Raw genomic sequence first — 20999 nt, 5'->3', positions numbered from 1 at the left:
AACCTTGGAACACGTAGTTCCTAAATTTTTTAATACGCTACCACAAAATTTGCAATCAATACAAAATATTTCTCTACTAAAAACGCGTCTGAGACATTGGTTACTAGAGAAATATAATGATACCGATAAGTGAGAATTCATGTTTGCTTATGTGATAATAAATTTATTTCTTTGTCTTGTATATATGTTAAAAATATGTTATGTTATGTATATATGTTAAAAATTTAATGACATTATACTGCTAAAAATTTTAAACATTGTTTTGTTAAAAATTTATCAAAATTTATGGTTTAAACATGTTTAAAGAAAGATACATATATTTTGTCTTTATTTTGTCACATATATAATTTCTTTCTTCCAATACGAGAAATATCTCAAATGCAATTACGTTATATATTTTAGAAAAATTAATGCATACATTCCTGTAATGTTAATGTGTATTTATGTATGTACTCTTGCTCCCTAATAATTTTATAATATGTTTTTGGTAATATTGGAAACATTATTAGTGAGAATTCATGTTTGCTTATGTGATAATACATTTATTTTCTTTTTTGTTTAAAGTTATAACCTATTCTGCTACCATTTCTAATCTCTGCTATTAAATTTCTTATATTATAAAAAAGTCTATTGTTAAAAATTTAATGACATTATACTGCTAAAAATTTTAAACATTGTTTTGTTAAAAATTTATCAAAATTTATGTCTTATACATATATAAGAAAGATACATATATTTTGTCTCCAATTAAAAAATATCTCCAATGCAATCACGTTATATAAAAAAAAATTTAATACATATATTCCTGTAATGTTAATGTGTATTTATGTATGTACTCTTGCTTCCCAATAATTTTATAATATGTTTTTGGTAATAGTGGAAACATTATGAGATACACAATTTTAAAAGACAATGTACGACCACGAATAAAAAAAACAAAAAGGCAACTGCTGACAAGCCTTGAAAGGCTTAGCGGGACCTAAACTTTTTTTCACATTGTATTTTCTTGTAAATGATATTTCATCTTTGATTAATGTTATAAGTTTTTGTAAAATTTCTAATCTCTGCAATAAATATTAACAATGCAAAAAAAAAATTCATTAAATTAGGATTTTCCTCACTTATATTCAAATGGCCCATTTAATTTTAAGTATTTACATTCCCCGTTTTCAATCAAAATAAATTTTAGAGTACATATTAGATCGGTAATAAATAAAGGTTTATTATTAAACTATTGTAAATATTATTGTTTTTAAATTTTTATCAAATTAATGTAAATCTTTGCTCATATTTAATATATCATGAGAACTCAAAAATGTTTACTTTAAATTTAAAATTGAACCCTTTAGTTTTGGTAACTAAAAGATTCTCATAACAATGTTTTATCTATTAAGACAGTTAGAGTGTGCTGTGTGAGGCCCCTAGACTATGTCGCTGCCAGGGCCCTTGGGTAACCCAATCGCTCCAGCGTACCACGCCAAATCCGTTTATGCCCCACATTGGATGGATATTCAGTTGTTCATACCCCCACCCTCTTTACCTCTAGGTCTCCTTTTTTCTTCTCAAATTTCGTGTGCATGCGGCAGTCACTCCAAATAAATTTTTGAAGCTGTTCACTTGAAAATTGAACGGTTGAATTTTTGTAGAAAAAGTTAGTATGGAGCATCGCGTGGAAAAAAACGTTTGGGTAAGTATCAATAGTGAAATTATTACCACATTCATGATTAAATCACAATGGTAATATCCACACTATTTTATTTATCACTTAACCGACCATGGTTTCGACACTTGGTGTCATTTACCAAGTGCCGAAACCATGGTCGGTTAAGTGATAAATAAAATAGTGTGGATATTACCATTTGTGTTTTAATCATGGATACATCATTATTCCACAAAATTAAGCCGGAAACGATTTTATACGTATTACCACGTTCTTGATTATGCCAACATGAGCGGATTTCGAAAAGTAAATACGTATAAATTCTGAATCAATCACAGTGTAGAACAGTGAAATGATGTGCTCCAGCGAATGAGAGACATAGTTATATTAATTGATCCTTATTAGTACAATATCGCAGATTACACACCAATAATGCTTAAATCATGGTAATTTTCATGAAGTATGGAACAGTTACTAAGTATTTAAACCATTTGATTTATCTTTTCCCGCCTGGAATGGATATTTCCACTTTGCATAGCCTCAGTATTAAGTAAGTGCGGTGGCATTTCTGTTTTACCAGGCGTTTTTTTTCCGGGCCGGGCAGTTTCCTTCATTAATGAAAACGAAAGGCATTGATTGCGATTCGTTACTCACCATTAGTGTATTTATAATATACAAATTATTTGGTTTTACAAATATTGGTTTAGACGAATGGCAATGGTCAACTTTATCCTCATTTGAAAAGGGCCAGATTGGCGCCCATGCGGTGCCACTCCAAGTGACGTCAGAGGGACCTAGTTTCTATACGAGTAGATAGGAGTTTTACATCGTCTGAGAGTACCTACCAATGCATGCATAAGGCACAGACTTCAGGGAAACATCTCTTAATAATCACCTATTAAAACTGCCTATGGTGGGAAAGTTGTCTTCGCTTGATAAGGTATTAATAATCCTTATTTAAGCCAAGCGCTACCAGCTAGCAGGATACTCTGCTACCTGCTAGCATCCCGCGTCGTATCAGCGCTCAAAGCTTCGTCCCAAGGTCACCTCAATGGCGACAGCGGGAACCAGAACGACGTCACAAGGGGTTTCCCCAGCATTCATACTTAGCCGTTGCGTTTTCGCACGCTTGAAAATTTTCACTTTTCATTTGATCGCGAAAAATAGATATCGTCATTTATTAAATCTAAAAGCGTGAATTTCGTACTCCAGGAGTAATAATCTTTCTATTTAGGCAATAAAAAATAATAGGAAACCACCCTATTATCAATTATTTCCCATGCAGCGATTATTATGCCCCACTTGCTATCAGCCGGTTTCAGCAGGTTTTGGAGAGACTGTCTCATCAGATGATGAACTTTGACAAGGTGAAATTTTCGATTTTCATCTTAGATTCTTAACTTTGGGAAATAATTTTTTGCTACGTGATGGTTTTTCCTTAACTGTATTCTTTGACTCGTTTTTTTTCTAACGTCTTTAGATCAATGTTTAACATAATTCTCCAGGGTAGACTTCGGCACACCAGAAACCTTAGATGCTTTTAAGAAGCCCATTTTCTTCTCTCGTACTGCGGTAACAGCTTGAATCATGACGTCGTGATCTCAGGATTTTCTCTTTTTGGTTCGGCCAGCTGTAAACATATTTTCTGTTCGTCACTAAAAAGGTATCATATTATCGGATATCCGATATTACGAACGCGCAGACTATCCAATAATAGGCAACCACCGGCGTACCAATTTGCTTGAAAATAACCTTAACCTCTCTCGCAAATCTATTAAAGCAGACACTATACTAAATATCTACTTCTATAGACAGTGAGTTAAAATTAATACACTTCCAAAATGCTTTATTCTTATAGCTGTAATCCAAGCTTAAAGTTGTGATAGCAAATTCTTCGAGTCACTGAAGAAATCAGTTTGTCTAGCAACACGTGTTCACTGATGAAGGTCGGCCACACCAACTGAATTGATGACTCACTATATTGGCGACATGTAATTGAGCCACCAAACGGCAGGTTACAGCAAGTAATGTGTAAGAAACGATGATATCTAATGTTAGGCAACCATCCGATATTAGGGTACTCTCCCCTATCCGTTTCCAAATGCACATCACATTTTTGACCTTGCACATCCTGGCTATGGTGTTGCGTGTTTATATCCTGATGGAATGCCCGTTTTGAAAGTGTAAAGAAGCAATAAAAAACGTTTTGAAAAACCTTTATTTGACCCGATTCGATCCCTTTCTTGGTTGCTGCTTTGCTTTCCGTGAGATGAAGGAGACGATTCAAAACTTTTGCGATTATTTCCATTTACAGATAAGAATGAAAGATGTTTGTAAAAAGCATTTGCACGTCTCATTCCTGGGGAATAATTTAAATACACCGATACAAGCAGATAAGAGGTGAAAGTGCGTGTTACAAGCGGAACGTGAATTTCCCAATTTTTACGCTTGGTTAATGAGAAAACTTTTATGAGCATAGGCGCCGTATCAAATCAAGGGGCCACTATGATCGCGCCTGAAGTGGACTAGATAAAAAACAGAAGTCAAGTCGTAAAATTGGTTGATGAACTCAGACATGGAGAAAGATCGCCTGGAGAACTGTGTAGAAGAGAGAAGTGGACGGAAAAAGTTAAAATCGAAAGCTGGGCCCTTGCGGAGTAGCTTTGACTGAACTTATAAAAAAATATTCAAGGGAAAATCCTTGGAGGTGAAACTTATCAGATAAACCGCAGCATGCCGCGGAAAGGGGAAGTAAAAGGGTAAATATTTGGCGAAAAACTTATGAATTAAGTTTTAATATACGAATATGGAGATCCACCCAGCAAGGAAAGAAAGAGTGGCCACTATGAACCCGATAACTGCTCATGATTTATATAATGCGAAAGGTCTTAGTGGCGTAGAATTATTCATGTTTGAATCACCATCACATTAGAGAAAAAACTTGATTTTAACACATGAAAAGTAGAAAATCAACATTTGCTTCTGGGTGTTGAACGAGGAGCTACTGCATTTTAAACCCTTGAATCCTCGCATGAAATGTAAGGTAAAAATAATATTACGTTACATAAAAAATGCTGCAGAAAAGTTTCTCGGGTTTTCCACCGGTTGATGTCGTCCATGTCTCCCGACGTTTGGACCAGCGACTTGATGATCATCCTCAAGGGGAAGAACTCCTGAGGATGATGAGCAAGTCGCGGATCGAAACGTCGGGAGACATGGACGACATCAACCGGTGGAAAACCCGAGAAACTTTTCTGCACCTGATGCGCCAGGAAATCCTAAGATAATACATAAAAATGATATTAGTTAAAATAAACACGTTTTATTAAAAATAAAAAAATTACGGCCTAATTCCCATCGTATTATTGAAAATTTCAAATTTGTTTGATGAGAGTGACTACAATTTTAAAAGAGCATTTCAGACATCAAAAATGAAAAACGTGACAAGCATGTAAGATTATAAAATTAATATTTTCTGGTAAAAAGATATCATCCTTGTCTCTTAGGGAAAGCGAATGCAGACCAATTTACATGCGCACCACGTTATTTTTGTTTTTTACACCTAAAACGTTTTGTAGCTTCTCATCAAACATATTTGAAATTTAAAATAATTAAATGGGCCTTATAGCCGTTATTACACCAATATATATTCGTACTCTAATCCACAGTCAACGAAAACCTTATTTCATCATATTCAGACTCCCAAAGAGCAAAATTCTTTTCGCCTCCTCAACTTTGTGAGGAGGAAAGAAAGCCTATCAAAAATATTATCTCAGATGAGGAAAAAATGAATACTGACGTGAAAATTGGCGTAAATTACATGCAAGATATTTGAACATGGAAAGGAGCCATATACAGACAACGTTCACAACACAAGCATCATGAATTAAATAATAAATATTGAACTGGAACTTAAGTCATATATAATTCGATTTACGACAAAAACTTTTCAACATCAAATCCACTCATATTATGCTAGCTGAGCATTCATAAAAATATGCGAGGAGTGAAATGTTAGGAAGTATTTTTTGACACGATAGCTATTGGAAAAAAATTTCCTGAAATCGGATTTTTATCAGCGAACGGACAAAGTTATCAATGGGTGATTGTCGCAAAAAAATAGTTTGAATCATTCAAATTTTCGAGTCAAGGATTCGTCTCATATGTGGGCTTTACACTGAGCTGCAGGGATATGAAAAAGCAATGAAGTGAAGGGTCTCAATCAAGGAAACACTCACTCAGTCGAAGTGGGTCACAAAGAGATGGTATTCCCTCTTTTACGGGCTGTGCTATAAAACCGGATTTCAGGTGGGGGGGAAAAACAACATTTTCATAGCTTCGGGACAAAAGCTTCCAATTTTTCCCGACTGCGAATCGAACGTTGGAATTCTGATGGCACAATTCGGCTGCCGAAATGAAGTACATGAAAAAAGTGAACGAATTTTCCGCTATCGCATCTCCTAATATTTTCTTAATTTCTACCCAGCCTCCCATTAAAATCGAGAAAAGAGACTTGTAGCACGGAACGTCATGATGCACGCGGTAGCAACATGGACCATACATAAGTGAGAGGGAGAGATAAAAATATAATTATAGAAGACAGCATTGAGGTACCTATATATTTTCATTTTAATTATATCGATTTAGTTCGATTATGGAAATTTTAGATCAAAATGCAATGTCACCATGAATAGTAGGTGCTGGCGGCTAATTTCACAAGCATGTATTTATTATTTTCAACATCTTTCAGTGAAATCACTCTCACTCGGTCATGATTATTTAAAATATTGTAAATTACTGTTGGTTTCCTCATCGAAAATTCAATTCAACTTTTCTCTCAATATTATTCCCAATAGAATAGAAAAGTGTAAAAAAATGGCTAGTTTTATACAACAAACAGTATCAAATTTAGCGGTAACAATGTCGGTATACCAATCGATTTCGGAGGATCAGAAATTGACCTCGAATACAATCTAAAATAAACCTTTGTACGCGACTTGGATGAGACAATTATGGAGTAGGAATCAAACACAAGACTCACCGTATTGCTTCTATCATCTCTAACCCCATGTTGACGCAATTATAGGCGTGGTTAGGCCGAGACACCGGAAGTCCGGAGACGCAATAGTAGCAGTCACCCAGAATCTTTATCCGCATGCACTGGTTCTCCTGGAAACGGAAGAGATATCAATCATTAAAACACAGACATGAATATTACCGGGACGTTTCCATGGAAGTCGAAACAACGAATTAAGAATGCAAATTCGCAGATTTCTTCCCTACGATTGTATCGGTTCCTTTACAAGTAAAATTTCCCATGTGGCAGCTAAGAAGTTGTAGCAGCTAAAATGTTTTATCTTCAATATTTATCTTAATATATATAATATTTATAAAACTTATCTATAATTTTCATTAAATTTATGTTGGATGATTACAATGTTATCAGGATTGTGTTCTAATCTTGAAAAATAAGGAGTTTGCATAATGAGGATTATTAGCTCTCCAAGACTTTTGAACTCGAATAAATGGTAATGGTACTGGCGTGTATTTGGGCATTAGTTTTTGCACGAGTTTTTACCCAAAAAAGTAAAAAGTCAATACATTTAGGTCACTATATATAGTAAAGTACAGATCCACAGTGAATTACCCGCGAAATAAATTGATAGACACCCAAAAATTAAATAATTGGGGTCAATTATGCTGCCCTTAGCTCGTCACTTGACCTAAAATCGTCGAATCACAATTTCCTATGGTGAAAACTTAACGAATGAATTGAATAAAAGTTTTACGATCTATCCACAATTTTTTATGATAAAAAATATTTTAAAATGTATTTAATTATTTTCCTATTTCATTGCTCTACCCTCATATCCTTCTTAATACCCTTTAAACAGTCTTTCAGACAGCATGAGTGCGAGAAATATGGGACCATCTCATTTACTGGTGACATTCGCTTTCCAGTACCCATGGGAACGATAAGCAATCTTGGCAAATTCGAAGCGGGGCGCCCCACAATGAGAGTTTGCAAAACTACTCCATAGAGTTTCGCACCAAGTGCTTCTACCACTGTGACCGTTGCGCCGCGTCGCGGCTATCAAGATAACCTAATTTTATACGGCGTTCTATTTCACATGCCTATTTCACACACGGTGTCCTATTTCACATTTAGCCCTAACTTTGGTATTTAAGATTGTCTCCCATGAGAAAATTCGATTCTTCATCCATGGACATGAGAGCTTAAAGTTTGAAAAGTTTCGAAAGAGGGTTTTAGTCTATGGCTTGAACTGGCATATCATACTAGTTAGAAAGAAGCTAAGAAATTTTCACAGGGGATGTTACGGATAAATTATAGTTCAGCTCTAAAAAATGAATGCCATTCACCTTTAAAAGAGGGCAGCATAAGCGAGTTTATGGTGATCCGTCCCATTTCAGAGAAATAAATTACGTAAGGGTGTCTGAGGCGTACACATTTACGTTGATTAAATCGAATCCTGAAGCTTTTTCGTGATGGAAGGGCTCCATACCATCAAAAAGACACTATTTTTTCCACAAAATATTTTTTTTAATTACGACCGGTTTCGGCTGTTACACCTTTATTAAGTACAGAAAATATACTTTTATTCTTGTATCTCCTGTTCTGCACTTCATAATGGTGTAACAGCCGAACGTCAGAATTTAAAAAAATATATTGTGAAAGTAACAAAGTGTCTTTTATTGATAACATTTACGTTGATTCAGGTCCTTGATTTGTGCACTTTATCTCTAATTTAAAAAAAAATACGCCAGCATATAAGGCAAATCGTTTTCTACCTTCAGATATTTTATTTATACTTAATACTAGTCCATGAAAACTATATTAGCTAGCAATTATGCTTTCCAGTTTTTCCAAATTTCCAGTATGTTTTCCAAATCTGGCCTGTGTGCGAGGCAAGTTTACACAGAAGTACCTTGGGCAAAGATGCACATGTTAAAAATTTCGGCTTGAGATATGAAATGGCATCATACTCTTATATATGAATTGTAACCGATGAAAATAGCTTGTTGGATAGCTAAATACAAAGTAATCAAACTCTTCTATAGGCTTAAAAATGCAGAAAATGTGTACTATGGGGGAAAAAGTATACCAACAAAGGTTGCGCCGCCACTATCGCACCGTGGGATGGTTGGTTTCCTTTCCTGTGGGTTGTTATACTTTGGTCAGTGAGGGAAATTCAAACAAGGCAAACCATTTCCTTCCTTCGTCGTCCAAATACGCGACCGACCACTAGAATGACTAGAGAATGACTAGCGATGAACTCCGTGGAATAAGGGCGCATTCGTCGGCATTATGTGCGCACATTGGGAACGCTACCCTGACTTTCCTTCCCATATCTCAACGAAACGACAATAATCACAACGGGTTCATAGCAGGCTTTCTCCTGAGGTAAACAAGAGGTAAAATATTCGAGCAGATTCGATGGGCCACGTATTTGAATGCAGTTGATTTTGAAGAAGTTTTAGCTGTTCTGGAAGAACTGACGAGCACATTGCCATAGCGCATTTTTCTTTGGATCGAGAAGGATATACTCCTATCTTGATTTGAGATGCCTTTGTCAGCAGGCGAGAGGGGGAAAAGTAGTCAGCGTGTTGGAGGCATCAGCGGTAGCTAGCTTGACAGTAGCGGAAACATAGAAAAGGATAAATAAAAATAGAAAATTCGTGTACTAATGGGAGAGAGACACAACAAGGAGGGTAATGAGGCACTACAAAATCGGAGAAGTTGGAGACCTATGTTCACAACCATAGATGTTGATGCTGATATATAATACATCGGAGTACTGCCGAGATTTCCAATTTAATAAAAGAAATGATATTTCCCAAAGTGAAGAGTGAATTCATTAGAGTATGTTATTCGTGCCTTGATATTTTTGTCCACATTAATATAGATATTTTATTCGACCGTTAAATATAGTCAAAGTAATTTGACAGCAATAAATGCCATGAATTGTTTGAATTTTACAAAATTGGTTTTCAAAGTAATTGAAAATTAAGTGATGTATCAAACTGCAGAAAATTTAAGTTTTTTTGTTTTGGCCACTGGCTAGGAAAAAATAAAATGTTATATTTTTAGGTTTTATGGAATTTACCCCGGAAAAATTGCGTGTCGTCATTTAAATGTTTAGCAAATATGAGTACGAAATATTTTCAAAAACCTACATACTAAACCTAACGTACTAAAAACTTTTAAAGTGATAATTTTTTAGGTGTTTAGATTAACTCATGATGCTCAAAATTGCTCCTCGCCATTGCTGCCTAGCAGATTACGTCTTGTGAATAATTATGCCGTAAATTTTCAGGGACAATAAAACGAGGAAGTAGTGATAAGCTTTAAGTAAATTTTAGAACGACTGCCAGCGTAGTTGCGAAGAAGAAAAGAAAAGGAGGGTTAGAGGGTGAAAGCTGGAAAAAGGAAGGCACGTTAGGTAAGGATATCGAATGCGCCAACATTCTGGTGAGCAGTACGGAATACGTTTGAGCCTCAATTCGAGACAGGCAAGTTTACCGTCACGACCTCATTTAATATCGGTTATAGGCAAAATACTTGAGCATATCGTCGTTAGCAATATCATGACTTTCTTGGACAGTCGTAACTTCCTCCATGGCTGTCAGCACGGATTCCGAAAAGATAAATCACGCGAAACACAGCTTGCGCTCTTTCTTCACGATGTCCTCAAGTATGGGGAATCGAACAGACAAGTTGACGCATTATTTCTAGATCTTAAGAACGATTTCTACACGGTACCTCAAATAAACTTTTATACAAATTACAGTCATGCGGATTAATAGAAACAGTGGTAAACTGGATACTAGACTTTCTGAATGATCGTAAACAAAAAGTAGCTTTCATATACATTAATGACCTCTGCTCCCGAAATAGAAGTAAAATACGTTAATTAACGACGACGTTGTCATCTATCGCGAAATTAGTGATCACTCTGACTATAAAATTCTATCATTGGATTTGAACAACGTTTATTTGTGGAGCCAAGAGTGGGGACTCAAACTTAATCTGAGAAAATGCATGTCGGTATATTTTTGAAGTGAAAACTTCTTTAGCGGCGTTAAGCACTTTTGCGGGATGGGGAAAAAGCATAGAATTTGCGTGAGCGCGACCGACCCGACACCGCGATCGCTACAGCGAGATATACATATGTATAGTGTGTATAGTGTATTCAATGGTATAGGTTGCGTCACCGCTATACTTTTACATACTGAATACTGGCATCTGACTGCTTCTAGTTCTATACTGTACATATGTACTTTTTCTATACAGTGCGTATTATTTTGTAGACTGTTAATAGAGATTAATATGTACACTTTGTTAATATATTTTTAATATATAGTCTGTTAAAGTATTTGTGTTTAAAAATATTAAAATTGAAAATAAAAATCTATAGTGTATATTGTATAAGTTCATTAAATATAAAGATCTCGTGCATGAACGTGCAGAAGAGTGTACACGCAATAAAAATACAGGTCAGTACAATTTAAGGCAGTTTCTTTTACCAGTATAATGAACAATTATAGGTTTAAAGCATATTAAATAAAATAAATAAAAGCATTTTATATTTTAATATATAAATGATGTTACTTTCTATTCATGCACATCGTATTTTTTAATATATATTTAATAATAAAGTTTGCTAAAAAAAATTTCAATTTTTTTTTAAAATGAGTATTACTGGAAAAATTAGTTCTTTAATAAAATTAAATCTATATAAAAAATAAATGCATAATAATTATTTCAGTTTTCACTTCTGTCGGCCAGTCCCACGACTGCCCCGTTTTTTTTTTTGCTGAGTTATTATTTATTTTATTTATTTATTATCAATTTCCCCTTAAACAGCACATGACGGCCTATTACAAAGAGGGTTTCCAATATTAACAAAGTAGGTACAACACAAACATCCATGCCCTGGATAGGGATCACCTACCCAGGCGGGATTCGAACCCACGACCTTCGGATTGGCAGGCGAGGACTTTACCCCACCGCCACCGAGGCCGGCCTGTCCAACTTTAACCATGTTTATGCTGAGGGTGATATAAAGGCAACAGACGAAGTGAAGTACCTAACTAAGAGTTATGATAACCTCGAGCCTCTCGTGAGGAACACATATAAAGAATATTTGCGGCATATCCCTAAAGAAATTAGCATTCGTCAAGCGTATTGTGGGAAGATTTTCGGATGAGAAAGCAAAATAGAGGTGCTAAAACGCACTTGTCCGACCTCACCTTGAATATGCAGCAAGCGTTGGGATCCGGTGCAGAAAGACTTAATCCGCGAACTGAATAAAATACAAAAGAAGGCTGCGCGGATCGTCAAAAACTGCTACTGGCGTACAGACAACGTTACCCAGATGTTACGCGAATTAGGCTTGAAGCCACTGGAGACTTGGAGGCTGTGCGCTAGGCTTAGATTTTTTGAACAACTGAGAATGGATATCTTTAAGATTGACACGGAGAACATAATATTAGAGCCCCATTATATTTCCAGGTCCGATAGAACCGATAAATTATGAGAGATATTTTGCCGAACGGATAGATATGCGAATACCTTTTTTCCCCGAACCACGAAGGAATTTAATAAATACCAGTCCTGATTTCGTAAGAGCATTTCCTTTTATGTGCAAATGGCTGGTGTCCTAACACCCCCTGCCACACGCATTTTAGGCGGCTTGCGGGGTAGTATGTAGATGTAGACCTTGGCGGCTGAAAAAAAATGAATTTGAATTTCCCTCGTATTTTTCCAAAGATAATTTATCGTTAGAAAGGGAATCCATTCTCCTACGAAGCGATGGTGGTGGCATAAACTCTGCTGGGATACTTTTTCCCCCATAGTACAATGTAGACGTCACATAATTGTCTATAAATTGCAGCATCAGCAAATGAGAGCTATTCGATGAAACTGGAGTTAACCTCATGACCTGCATGATTATTATCAACAATTTTAAGTGAGCATTACTATTTCATCCTATCCTAATGCAAAACGTAAAATACAAAATATAAAATGGCCCTCTCTATTCACTTTTTCCATCCTCCTCATACAAAAAAACGAGTAATAATTGGAAAGGGCTCCAGTATATGCTCGAGTAAACGATTCAAGTCCTCTATTCCCCTGCCGTTGGAAGGAAAACTTTAGCGTATTTGAGAGCTGCCTCGGAGATCTTAAAATTATGATCCTTCCTCGCCAAATAACTAGGCTCTTTTAATTTGTTGGTAGGTCCCTCCATGCAGGAATGTACGTTTTATAGATACCATTAACTCGTGCTTTTCTCCTTCTTGACTGCAATGATCGCCAGCCCAAAAGTTTAAACATATCTGTAAAACTTGCCTTCCGTTTAAAAATTCCCATTACGTATCTTGCAGCTTAGTGGTGCTTAGTGCAACTTTTATCAGCTGCTTCATTTCCCCTTAAAGAAGAGGACCCAGAACTAACGCCCCGTATTCTAAGGTAGGTTTTACAGACGATGTCTCCATGCTTCTGGGTTTCACCGCGTGGATTTTCTTTGCGACGACAGTTTCTCCGGTATTCCAACCGGCGTCTTCAGGTCGATGTTATCATCATTATGTTAACATTGACCTGAAGACGCCGGTTGGAATACTGGAGAAACTGTCATTGCAAAGAAAATCCACGCGGTGAAACCCAGGAGCATGGAGACATCATCTAGACAACGCCGCGGAAAACTACGCATCAGGTTTCACAGACGTTTCATACGCGAGGTCTTTTGTTTTGCTGCAGCTCTTCCCCAGAGATTTCATCAAAAAAGATAAGACTCTAAACGTGAGGTCCTCTTTGCAAATACCTGCTTATCATCACTCCTACGTATTAACAACTATTTGTCTCCGTCGGTAGCTTACCAATGATGATTTTATCATTCAATATAGCACGCCAACCTTTCGGAAATATAATAACTTTAGTTTACCCAACATTTCTCAGCATTTTATTCTCATTTGACTATTTCTCCAATATCATTTTGTATGATATCACCAACATCTACTTTTTCCATGAGTCTTTAAATTATAAAATCTTCTGAAACAATTTTAAGAGTATCTTTTTTATATTTTCACTAATGTAGATAATAAATATTAATGGTCCCATCACACTGCCTTGCGGAACACTAGAAATGGAGTCGAGTTCATCGGAGTAAACATCGCCGACTAAAAGACTTTACAACAATCACCATGATTGGATTAAAAAACTAAAATATTTTTTTACAAAATCAACGGTAGTTTTTATAGTGCGTAGTTATTAATCTTATAAGGATTTTTATCTACTAATTTGAATTCCATAAAAAAGTCCATAATATCCCTAAAAACGATCTATAAGGCTCTAAGCTCGGACATTTAAAATTATCGCTGTTATAAAAACTCAACTTATCATTGCACCACACCTAGCTTGAAAATAAATGCAATATTATAAAGAAAAATTATTTTACACTCATTAACAATGATAAAATAAAATAAAAACAATTTTTACTTTTCACACAATTTTAATACTTAGCTTAATGCCTAGCAGTCTAGCTTGAAAATGACGCAGAACACGTCGAAACCGGTCGCTAAGTATTTAAATTGTCTGAAAAGTAAAAAATTGTTTTTATTTTATTTTATCATGTATAACTTCCACAAAGTTAACTCACCTACCATCAACTTCATTAGACAAAATTTTTAGATTAAAATTTATGTTGACACTTCCACTAATTACCAAATAAATATAAAACTTCAAGAATTTCGAAAGCTCTTGTAAAAATTTCATCTGTTGCATTTTTTCTTCCGGCCAAGAGTCAAAAATAATTTCATATAAAAGCAAGAAACAAGGCTATAACAAAGACAAGGCACGATAAATGGAAAGGGCTTAATTACTGTGGAGAATATGTATAATTTGCAGTCAAGTTTATGACAGATTATTGTAAAAATACTTTTACAAACCACGATTTCAATCTAAATAAAAGTAATAGTAAAAAATAGGTGATTAGGAACAATTTAAACCACTAATAATTCGAAAGGAACCAATTAAACATATTTCAAATATTTTAATGTATCCATCAAATCTATTTCAAATAATTTATTGCGTTCCCGCTTACCACACTTCCATATAAATAAACGCTGAATCATAAGGAAACAATTATTAGCGGAGAAGATGATTTCAGCTTCCAAGAAGAGAAAGGAAATAAAACACCACAGTTGCGCCCGTGTTTCCGGGTCAATTAAGTAATTAAATTAAAAAAGGAACTTGATCCACTTTTTCATTGCCGGGAAAAAGAGGTCGTGTATGCACGTGAACGGAAACCATGAAGGAGAGAAATACTACGCGATGAAAAACTTCGACATTTCAAAATTTGATCAATGAGTCAAATAAAACCACCATTCACTCTTCAGCTATTTCCAGATGATGCTACAGTGTATTCAAAAAATATTAACGAATGAAATTCTTATGAAATCAGCCTTTCACCGATAAAAAAATATTGCTTAACTTTATACGAGATGCAACATATGCCTACACCAATTAGTTTTGAAAAATCCGTAATGTTCACTTTTTATAAAAGAATAACTTTACTCCAATTATGTGAGATGTTGTAAGTTGAAAAGTTTGGAGGTTCATTACGCGTAATAGAGCTGGATAAACTCATTACAGCGCGTGGAGCTAATTTATTAACGACTAATAATTTGAGATTCTTGTATGAATATGGTTGAACTTCACCGTCGTCTATTGGTGCATGGAATGGTAAGTTTCAACTTTTCTGGTGAAGGAGGAAATTTACTTTTTCATTCACCAGTAGACGATATGCATTTTTTTTAAAGCCGCTGAACGGATTTTAAATTGGGATTGACTCATGATGAACCTGGTAGCGGCCTGCGGTAATGGGCAGACTGCTTGGATTTGTAACTTTCGGAGGATACAGGGAAAATTTGGAACGAATCAAAACAAAAAAAATCTACATCCCACGTTCTACCTGCACATTTGTTTCATTAACGTTTCAAAGAGGTCACAGAGAAAATCTAGATGAGAAATTGATATAAACGATTGATAGAAGGATCCATTAAATTTATGTTCTATGATGAAATCTTCTTCAAGCGGAATACGCTAAAATATGCTAATATAAAAATAATTACTTTTAATTTTTAATATTAGGTACATAAAAAGTATTTCCACCGAAAATATAAAGAAAAAGTGGTTATAGGTACCAAAAAAATTATTTTGAAAGGCGCTAAGTCATTTGTACTCAAATCAATACAAATCATCCACACCAATTTATATAGAGATGTATTAACATCACGTAAAAGACAAAGCTCACAAGGCATGCGGAGGACAACCTTATTGAAGAGACTTTAACCAAACTCATACCCTTGCTTGGTTAACAAGGCTACTAAATTGAACGCAAGCACATTTCATTTACGTGGACCTCCATTTTAATAAAGACTTTCATAGGATTATTAAGCCAGAACATCAGAAAAAAATAAAACGCTTTTCTTTTAAGGAGAGGCAGTATTAAATTAAGCTATGAGCTGCGTTGGCAAAAGCGTAATTCCATGAATAAGTACCGCCAGCAATAAACAGAGAAATTATACCACAAAATACGCGAAAAGGCCGTTAAAAAGTTTAAGCCACGAATTAGGTAACTATCTCTTTCATAAAAACTTCATATAATGCTCTTTTCATGGTGATTTTTTGGCTGCCAATGTAAAATTGGGCTTTCCGTGCTAACTTTTTCTTTATCCGTAATAATATACAGTCCCTTTATTGCAAAGCCTGGCCCTGTATAAAATTTTTAAATGAAAATTATGAAATATGTTTCGTTCTCAGAAAAATACTTATACTACATATGCCACGGCGTAAGTAACCATACATACTTGCGTGACCAAATCGATTGTGACAAACAAGAAAATAAAATATAAAAATATTTGTTTGAGGTTTAAAATATTTGTTCTCAATGTCGGAGACTCTTAAGTCCATGAAAGTTCAGTTCGTAATGAATGACTCGCTCGATATGTACTCGTATTTTACTAAAAAATTTTAATGGACCTTGATCGGTTCCAAATCCTTATCATTGTGATAGATGGAAACCACACAAATGTATTTGGCAATTAGTAAATACTTTCTGATAGTAAGAGAAAAAATTCTTTCGTTGAATGAAATTTTCAAATACATGTCAGCTAACTGAAACCCAGCCCGGACAAAAACTTTTTACGGAAAATTAATTTGATATTCAAGAAGTTCGTAGTACAGCATAGCTTTTGTATTTAATCACTAAGGATGTCAGCCGGGATAAAAGTATCGTTTAAAAATATTCATGAAAAGTTGTAAATAATTAATTCCAGAATCATATAGCCGCATAAAAATCTACGGCCCACATTCAGAGGGATATTCCGAGAAGATGTTTTGTTCCACTAATTCCCCAAAACTCACATTGAAGTGGAACAATTCCCTTTTCTCATGGATATTACCATATCAGGGGGCCGTATTTTACAATAAGCATAGCTGTAAGTATTCAAAATACTACTATAGAGTTCCACAATATATTATGAAACTATTCACGGATCCTAAGAAATATTTATGAAATTATGGCTTGGGAAATTTTTTCGGGAGAAGGAACTGGCGATAAAAAAGTGGAGAGCGATTGAAAAGGGAAAAAAAAACTACCGCAATCAATTTATTTCATGCACAACTTTCATAAAATTCACGTTCATAAAATTCCAGATTAGATTTTCCATTAAATCTAATCTGGTTTTCAAGACGAAATCATCTCGGGTTTAAAGATATAAAGAGGTCTAATATAAAAAAAAGGTTAAGCAAATAATGATGCTGCCTGCCTATCAAGTACGTCATCACCCATACGCAAGTACATCCTACTGATGTACGGATGACGTGATGCTCACTGGCTGCGCCATATTACGGCCATTACCGATAGTCAACAATTCCTTGGGTATTTATTCACTAACACGGTAGTGACGTGTCTAATCGAGCTGGACATGGCTCCAATTGGATGTTTTCAATATTATTTTATTATTTTTAATATTTTTTAACCATCAAAACGTGTTAATATCGTTACAAAGTTCAGTCATTCAACTGATAAAACAAAAAAAATGATTTGGTTAGTAGTTTTGAACCACTTGATAGCTGTTGTAGCGTTACGAACCGCAAAAGAAGTACCCCTGAGATGACTATTAATTCTTTCCGTGAACTTTACTATTTTGAAAATGTTTATTCTGCTACTCGGGGCTGAGACGTATACAAAAACATATATATCATTAAAATCGCTACAGCCGTTCCCGAGCTGTAAATAGTGTAACCGACATCTACATCAATATAATACCCTGCAAGTCATCTCTAGCGTGTTTGCCAGGAGGTGACAAATCACCAACATGCAGCATGCAAGGGGACCGCCACATGCACACCGCACGGTTATAGAAATATTACGCATACTAGCAAAATTTACATGCTTATTCATAAAAAAAACTTGCTAATGGTCAGTAATTCCTAGAGCAAATACATGCAAGGTTAGAACTATGAAAAAAAAACATGCAATGAGTGATCCTAGCGAGCGACGCCATTAATCCTATCAATTGAGACAAAGTTACTGTCCTTAATAGTACGAGGGAAGAATGACATTTTAAATCTCTCTGTTTTGCAGTCTATTTCTTTTATTTTATTCTCATGATCACGTCTAATATAGTACAATGGTAAACGAAGGATGTGATTCACGTCGTCTGAGAAAATATCTTCTTCGAATTTCCTAAGTAAGTTAAGCCTATACTTCGATCTACGCTCCTGTAAAGATTCCCATCCTAACTCGTGTAACATACTGGAAACGCTGCACTTTTTATCGTAACAACCCATCACAAATTTGGCCGCTCTGCGCTGTACTCGACTGATTTTAGCTATTATTCCTACTTCGTAAGGGTCTCATACGCTAGCAGCGTATTTTAAGTGAGGTCTCACTAGAGTCAGGTAGCTTATTTCTTTCACCTTTTTTGGGCATTTACCGAGAATTCTTTTCATAAATCCCAGTATACGGTTAGCTTTCCCGAATACTTCACTATGTGTTTACCCCACAAAAGATCCCGGGTAATGGTGACCCCCAAGTATTTAACGGATTCGGCATTTGATAGTGGAATCCCGTTAGCGGTGTAGCTTCTCCTTGAAGATATATCCTTTTCCCAAAAAGTCATCACCATACACTTCTCAAGATATAGTGCCAACTCCCAAGTACTGCACCAGTAATTTATGGCAACGAGGTCCTTTTCTAATGCTAACCTATCGCTATGGTCATAAACTTCTCTGTATACAACTACATCATTAACTCATCTAAATCATCAGCTACATCACCTAACACGGTATTATACGACTTCGTTTTATATAGATTTTAAAGACCTGTCTAAATGTTACGTCAGTTACTTGAAATTTCCCGATAACATTGTTGATTATTAGTTTCGCGGCCTCAATGAAAAAACTATGGCGACGTGCCGAACTCTGCTTTCCGGAGAAAATCGCCCACGCCGAGAAAGGGCGGAGTGACCGACACTTTTTCAATCACATCGCCCTCAAAATTTATGGCGTGGAGAAATAGATGGCCTTGCGTTCGTTATATCAGGACCATTGCTCATCCTGCTGTCATCCAGGCCTAAATTGACATAGGTTATCGCGTGCAGAAAAGGAGACGCACCACGCTGGCAGCATCAAATTTCAAGGTTGGCGATAAGGGTGCGGCCATTTTCTACCATAAATACAACTGAAAGTGAGAGGATTACGATGGAACTTCTAATTTTAGGATTCTTTTCTTTGGGAATAGCGTGATATGAAAAAATAATTCTACATCCACTCAATACGCACCCCATAATTGAGCTCAATAGTGTTTTCCTTATCAGTGACGTAACTAGGAATATGCTTTGGGGGTAACGGGATTTCCGGGAAAACTTTTGAAAAATGATATGCCTGGAAATATATTTTACCTCATTTTGGCACTTAAAATTTAACTTAAAGCAGATGGAGTTATTATATGCCAAAAATAGACAATAGTTTTAAATCATTTTTTTTATTTGTCTGAGGCTTTTGGGGGGATCTATCCCCTCATACCCCCCATAGTTACGCCACTATTCCTTATGTTTAACCCTTAACCGGTGACGTGCGGTCTGAGAGACCGCTGCGTTTCTAAAATTATGAATATTTTAAAAATTAAGATTTCAAAATATCTATACTTCTCGTTAGCTTCATATTTTTGCATAAAAAGGACATCCCACTCTTAAAATTAAACGTTCCTTTTATTAATTTCTGTAAATTTGCAATTGAACTCGATTAGCGGTCTGTGTGACCGCACGTCACTTACTAAGAATGCATCAAGAAAAGGAATAAGCGGGATAAATTTCATGACTACTTACTACTTAGCCTTCCAACTTTAATATTTAAGGCCTTTTTTGAATCTGGTGAAATATTGATACATAAATATAATAATTATAACTCAAGTGTTTTTGCCATCAGTTTTTTGATCCTGCTTAAAATCACAATTTCTTATGACAAATTGGTTCGTATTGGGAGTGTAAACATTTTAATATAAGTTTTAAAATAGTTAAGCATTCAAAGAAAAATTAAACAAAGCAATAAAAATGGCGTAGCAATATTTTATGAATTTTTTATTTATTGCGGTCTCCCAGACCGCACGTCACTGGTAGTGTAACAAGAATTGCACGTCAAGGGTTAATTCTATTTTCGACTCGGGCCGATTTAGGTATATGCCTTTGAAATTTTCCACATTGAAGGATGGATTACACAACATTATCCCGTAGATAACACCGTCTGAGGCAAATTGCTACATTTAGTTAATACCTACATTCGATCTAATCTAGACAAAATTTTAAAAGACCATAACCGTAGGTATGATAGGAACTACATGGTTTACCAAAGTAATCCAAAGATTCCCAAACTTTAAGGACAAAAAAAATCACCTTCTTGTTCTTAGGTTAGGACTAAGGAGGAATGCGCATGATGCACTAGAAATACAAATTCAATGTTTTCTGTTTTAACGTTTACAGTATGCGTAAGGGAAAGGAGGTAAGAGTACGCACCTAGTGGATTATCTATTATATCTTGTGATTTAATAAAGATGTCAACCCAAAATGTAGTTACTTCACTCTTTATTTATGGTGTACCAGCTGCACAGTTTGGCAAGTTTAAATAAAATGGTTTTCTTGTTACACAAAAAATTAAAAAAGTAATTTGCGCAGGACCGTAGCAAGCTTGAACTGGCGCCCGGGGAAAACTGGGATCGTGCCTCCCCGCTTCCCCCCCATAACATTGATATATCTG

General features: G+C 35.5%; 1 protein-coding gene across 3 annotated transcripts in view; it reads right to left on the bottom strand.

The window, feature by feature from the left end:
* Nucleotides 1-20999, bottom strand: part of LOC124163423 (adenylate cyclase type 2-like) — a 579364-nt gene that overhangs the window by 191541 nt on the left and 366824 nt on the right. For all 3 annotated transcript variants that reach the window (XM_046540331.1, XM_046540332.1, XM_046540333.1), the window contains one exon: nt 6702-6829. In XM_046540331.1, the coding sequence (XP_046396287.1) occupies nt 6702-6829 (128 nt within the window). The remainder of the gene's footprint in view (nt 1-6701; nt 6830-20999) is intronic.

This window comes from Ischnura elegans, chromosome 8 (assembly GCF_921293095.1).
Source record: "Ischnura elegans chromosome 8, ioIscEleg1.1, whole genome shotgun sequence".
NCBI lineage: Eukaryota > Metazoa > Arthropoda > Insecta > Odonata > Coenagrionidae > Ischnura > Ischnura elegans.
This window is presented reverse-complemented; position numbering and strand designations above follow the sequence as displayed.